Here is a 6,000-nt window from a genome sequence, read left to right as displayed (position 1 = left end):
TCTGGGCCTGCACCAAATTAACATTATTCTGAACAAAAATTTTTAATTACCTCTCAGACAGTCTTGGACTCACAATCCCTCCTAACCCATTAACAGCTGTGTTTGGGGTTCTTCCAGAGGGTCTTAAAGCGGAGAAAGACAAACAAATTGTGATTGCATTCACTACACTGTTGGCACGCAGACTTATTCTGATAAACTGGAAGAACCCAAACTCTCCTCTTTTAAGTCAGTGGGAAACTGATGTGTTATATTATTTAAAATTGGAAAAAATCAAATACTCAGTTAGAGGATCTGTGCAGACTTTTTTCAAAACATGGCAGGATCTAATCAGTAATATTTTGAAATGATTTTATAAAGCACAGAGAATTTGTTGATTTAGGTATTTTTAAAAGCCTTAAATTTTACACCGTTTGGCTTGCTCTCTCTCTCAAGGGTGGGGATCGATCTGTTCTTAGCATAATTCTTTTTTTTTGTAAAAACTTGATTGCTATGTATTGATTGTAATAAAATTAATAAATAAATAAATAAAAAAAAAAAAAAGAAGCAAGAATGGCGTTGACATGTTGTGAGAAAGACAAGTAAATGCATAAAGCAAAATACTCAGTAGATGACTTTTGCGTATATTATATTAATTTGAAATGGCCTCTGACTTGTTGGACTCCAAGTTTGGTGCAAGTGATCTGGAGATCGAAAAAACAAAAGAGAGGTACCAGCATCAGCTGATTGGTGTCCATCTGATCGTGGTGCTGAACAATTGTGTAGCTTATACCCCTACGCCAACATTTGCCTGGGAGGACCGCCACTTACAGTAAGAGGTACAGACGAGATTGTGTTGTACTTCAACCTCTGCCGCCGACGCCCGCACGTTGCCAATGCAGCGAGAGATGGCAACCATGCAGCGAGAGGGACCACAGAATCCGCAACGGACGTTTTATGTTGATTTGTGTGTGAAATAATTGCTTTGTGTGCTTTTCAGAAAACAGCCTGGCAGCCGTTCGCCCGTACAATAAACTCGACTCGATTTACATTTCTCAGCTTTGAATGAGGGGCTTGTTTGTGATCCACAGACAAGTTAATATTTGAGCATTTGCTGCTCTATAAGAATCTTTAAAGGTGGCAATGGACTGTTTGAAAGTTAGCAGTTGTAAGTTCATCTGTGAATATTATGTTAGGAAGATTAAGCAAAAATGAAAGTCTGCATCCCAGGGGTGGGCAGTGTCAGTCCTGGAGGGCCGCAGTGGCTGCAGGTTTCTGGTCCAGCCCAGTTTCTTACTGAGAAGTCAATTACTGCTGATGAAGCACTTACTGCTCAAGTGACATTTTGATGTTTCATTTTTGTGGTCTCGCTTGTTAAGGTTCCCCACCCTTAATTGCTTATTTTTGTCTTAAAAAGTTGCATTTCTTGGCTTCTTATTAGCAATAAGATGACCAAAGAACCAGCAGTTCTCCATGTAACTTGTTTTTATTTACACCTGGTTAGATTCATCATGCACTATTTGGTATAATAAAATACTTAAGAACAGAATGGGACAGACTGAAAATTATTTTAGGCTTCAAGTCATATAGATGATGTCCTTGACAAGGAAAAAACTTTGATACAGTCTAACAATCCACAAAATGAAATAAAGTCTGAGATTGGCGAGGATTGGTTTCTAATTAAGCAGTTGGATTGGAATGAAAACCTGCAGGCTCCTCTGCCCTCCAGGAGTGACGTTGCCCACCCCTGCTACAGCCCCTTCAGGACTGCCTTGAGTCCTTGCTCAGCACCTGCTGGGCTGCTTGTGGTTTTCCCCGTGTCTGCTTCCACACTGAAGTGGTTGGTTTTCTGCTTACCTCATTAGGCAGACAGTCCAGAGTGCAGCAGAGTGGGCACACATAACCCACCTCAGTACACTCCATTATTCTAATGCTACATGCCGATTTCAGAGAGCATTTCAAAGTCACTGGTTGCTGTGATGCCCTTCCCTCCTTGAGAATGCACTCGTCATGTGAACGATCATGGTGGTCTTCAAAGAGTAAGGCAGCTGAGTGCACGCTCCTCACTTCCAACCTAGTTTTATATGTGCTTAGCTCAAGAGGAAGTGGGCAAGTCGTGTCAGGCTGGGCCAGGAAATGATTCACTTGAATCTTGGCAGACTCTGCAGCCATTAGATAGCTAGTGGGGCGGCTGCAGTCCTCTGCACACTTTGTCTGGTATAAGCTCTTGGAATGGAGCTCCAACAACCCAAGACCAGCTTCTGGATCCTTTTCTTTATTGCTCAGATGGATAGACATGGTGAGTGTGCTTCTCTTCTTATTGGAATCCAAGTTTATTTTCAGAACCATTTTAGCAGAAGCAGGGAAGTCCCAAATGGCAGAGAGAGCCACACGATACATGGATGCTTTTAGATTCCTTACAGTGTTAGCTGGTGCAACCGAAAGGGCAAAAGTCTCACTCCTGCAGTGGTTATTTAAACAAATGTGAAGTGAGTTGCTTGTCTGCATGGGTCTGATGTGAAAATCTCCATTGCCTATATGTGGTCAAGTGAACATTTCATCGACAACAGCGTTAGTGAAACGGCGAAAGCAGACCCCCATTAGTACAGAGTGTCGGTGCTTGAACTTTTTCTAGCTCATAAGAGCTTCAATGTGTCTGCCCACTGAAATGTGAAAGCGCTTGCTGACCAGGTGGACATTGGCGGGGGAGCGCTAACCCTCTCATTTCCACCTTCGGTTAACAGATGGAATTTTAATTGTTTTACCATTTTGCATGTCGCCCCTTGTGACTGTGAACAAAAGCCATGAGGTTTCCAGCCGCTAAATTCTAAATGATTCGCTCCTCAGAGCGTCTGAATTGTAGTTGATGTACAGGTCCAGAATGTTACAAGTGACGGCACAGAAGTAAAAGGACATCCTGAATAGTAAAATAAATTCAAAGAGACACATATGCAGCTGAATATTACTTCTTCATGCTCAGGTGACTGAAGCTCATCAGCTATGAATGTTTATGAATTTATGTTTATTAGACCAGCCATCGTGAATACCATGACAGATACGAACCCAAGTCCATGAAGCTGCGAGGCAAGAGCCCTACTGATGAGGCCAACATGCTGTTACCATACGGTGGTGTTGTCACTTTAGTGTTATTGAAATCCATAAAATTCAGATAATGGAAGCACAGGATTGCATATTTTCATACATTTGTCTTTATCGTGGTGAGGTACGGCATGTTGGCTGGATGCATAAGTAAGAATATCAACGTATACTTGACAATACTTCTACTAACGTAATTCAAATGTAAATTCATTTTGTTTAAATGCACCATAACACTCATCTTAAATACTGTTTAATTCCCCTTCATTTCTACTGCTGCTGGATAAGCTTCATATGAGACATTTCTTTGCGACTTCAATGGGTCTTCTGATGGATAGTGTTGGAGGCTGGGCTGATCTGTGAAGTCTGCACATTCTCCTGGTGTCTGTGCCTTCCACTTGTGTTCTCGTGTATCAAAGACTTGCCAGTTAAATCGATGTCACTTCACACGACTTCTCATCGTAGGGCATGTCAAATTTGACGAATGATGTCGCTGCTCTTGTTGGAGGATCCTGTCAGTTTACACGACTGAAAATCACTGGATGTGTCAAATTCGGTGAATACCTGATGACTTTCCAGCATAGTTGTGCTCACCCCTTTTTGTGATGGCCAATAACGTGCTGTCTGACGGAATCCCCTCTGTACAAAGGGTTAACAGGTGTGACGAGTTCAGTCACAATCACTGCCAGTTTTTTTTTTTTCCGTTTCCATTCTGTCGTGGTACGTAAAACACAAGACGTCAGTCAGACTTCCGTTTATGAGGTGCAAAACACCTGCGTTCCTTATTCGTCATCACTGCGTTCAGGTGAGCATTCATTGGTTGTCAGCTCTCACGCACATACAGAGCCCGCCCCTTCAACTAAAAATAAAAGCAAACCTGTTTGCATTCTTTCCAGGTTGCTGGGTATGTCGCATTAGATGAATACCCTGATTATGATTATTACAAAGACTGAAACTCGCTGGAAAAGTGTGATGCCCTGGTGCCCTCAGCCATGTGTGCCACTTTCTGTTGGGACATCCAATAGTCATGACCAAGATGGATCAGGCGAGTGAGGAGGCAGACATGATTTTTATGTGCAAAATGAACAGTGTTTATTATCCATAAAAAAATCAAAGGGTCCAGTGCCATAAATAAAATCTTCATAAAATAAACAGTGACCATAAAACTGAGGGCTTAATAAATGTTAAAATCCAATACAATCAATCCTCCATCTTCTACGTTTTTATTGTTCTTTTTCCGAGACATCAGAGCAAAATCCCTCCTCCTCACCTAAAAGAGACCTCCCTTTGGCTCCTGGAACTCCATTGCCACTCCACCCTGAATTTTTCCCCGAACCACTGCCACCTACAGGGGGTCAATCCTGAGTCCCATCTCATCTGCTCACCCACTCCATTCCTTAGCAGACTCCAAAGCTTCTCATCTAACTGAACTCCTTGCAGTCCTTCTTACTGAAAGTAATCAGGAGAGCTGGTGCTGTCTGCCCTTCACCCACACTGATCTTACATGATCATTCGACTCGGTGCCTTCCTTTTGCCCTTTCTCTCTCTAACCTCTTGCATTCCCCCTTCTACACACTCACGTGTGACATGCTACCTAAACGCTGCTGGGTTAGTATTTGAAACTCTAAAATCGTTCAATAAACACACCTGCGACAAAGGCCTTGAGGTTTAATGGGCACTTGTAAATTGGCTCTGAATGAGAGTATGTGGCTGGGTGAAAGTGCTCCGAGTTCCACTGGCACCCTATCCAGGGCTTGTTCCTATTTTGTGCTCCGTATGGCCAAGGTAGATCCGGAGTCCAGTGACCCTGAATTGGAGTCAACAGGCTGAGGAGATGTTTGGAACATGCACTGATACAGCACGTTACTGCACCCACCACACGACAAACCTCAGGATCCCAAATTAGGACCAGAGTGCAGCCTGAACAGTGTGAGGTTTTCTTTTATGGTGGCTGGAGTTCCAATCCAAGTTGTCCCTGTAATTTAGACAGATAGATAGACATGAAAGGCACAGGTGGCACGGTGGCACAGTGGGTAGCGCTGCTGCCTCGCAGTAAGGAGACCCAAGTTTGCTTCCCAGGTCCTCCCTGTGTGGAGTTTGCATGTTCTCCCCGTGTCTGTGTGGGTTTCCTCCTGGAGCTCCGGTTTCTTCCCACAGTCCAAAGATATGCAGGTTAGGCCCATGGCGATTTAAAATTATCCCTAGTGTGTGCTTGGTGTGTGTGTGTGTGCCCTGCGGTAGGCTGGCGCCCTGCCCGGGGTTTGTTTTCTGCGTTGCGTCCTGTGTTGGCTCCAGCAGACCCCCGTGACCCTGTAGTTAGGATATAGCGGGTTGGATAATGGATGGTTGGATGAGAGGCACTGTATGATAGATAGACATGAAAGGCAGTATATGATAGATTGTCTGATGGTGTTCAGGCATGTCTCACACTGACACACATCTTTACAACAAGCACCTTTATTTTCTCCTCCATCACTACAGTCCCGCACAACACACTGTGCTCCAAACATCTTTCCCCCAGGCTCCTCTCTCTGTCCTTGGACCGCCTTTCCTCTCTCCACGGGAGCCTTGTCCCACTCCCACTCCCGACTCTAGCTCCCAGACTGTGGGAAGGCGGGCCCTTTTATTCTCACTCGGATGTGCTCCAGTTGCTCCCTCTGACGACACTTCCAGGTGTGGCAGAAGAGCACTCAGAAGCACTCCGGGCGTCCCTGGAGGGTTCCTCCTCCATCTTCCCGGGTGTGGCGGAAGTAAATCAGCCCTGGGACCTCCGAAACTCAGGGCGCCCCCTGGCGGTGGCCACAGGTCCCAATAGGCGTAAGCCTCCTTGTTCTTCTCCCGTGGTCCTCCTCTGATCCAGGGCGGTTGCGCCCTTGTGGCCTGGATGACGTACATGCCACCTTCCGGTCCATCCAGGCGTCCCGGCCA

The 6,000-nt window shown here is 45.0% G+C and overlaps 1 protein-coding gene across 1 annotated transcript in view; it reads left to right on the top strand.

Moving 5' to 3' along the window:
• Window positions 1-2,144: 2,144 nt before the first annotated feature.
• The window catches only part of si:dkey-65b12.12, a 56,800-nt gene continuing 52,944 nt past the window's right edge, over window positions 2,145-6,000 (top strand). The window contains exon 1 of the mRNA XM_039757054.1: window positions 2,145-2,275. Within this exon, the coding sequence (XP_039612988.1) occupies window positions 2,209-2,275 (67 nt within the window). The 5' untranslated portion in view covers window positions 2,145-2,208. The remainder of the gene's footprint in view (window positions 2,276-6,000) is intronic.

Source organism: Polypterus senegalus, chromosome 6, assembly GCF_016835505.1.
Source record: "Polypterus senegalus isolate Bchr_013 chromosome 6, ASM1683550v1, whole genome shotgun sequence".
NCBI classification, from domain to species: Eukaryota; Metazoa; Chordata; class Cladistia; order Polypteriformes; family Polypteridae; genus Polypterus; species Polypterus senegalus.
Note: the sequence above shows the minus strand (reverse complement) of the source record. Positions and strands in the feature narration are given on the sequence as shown.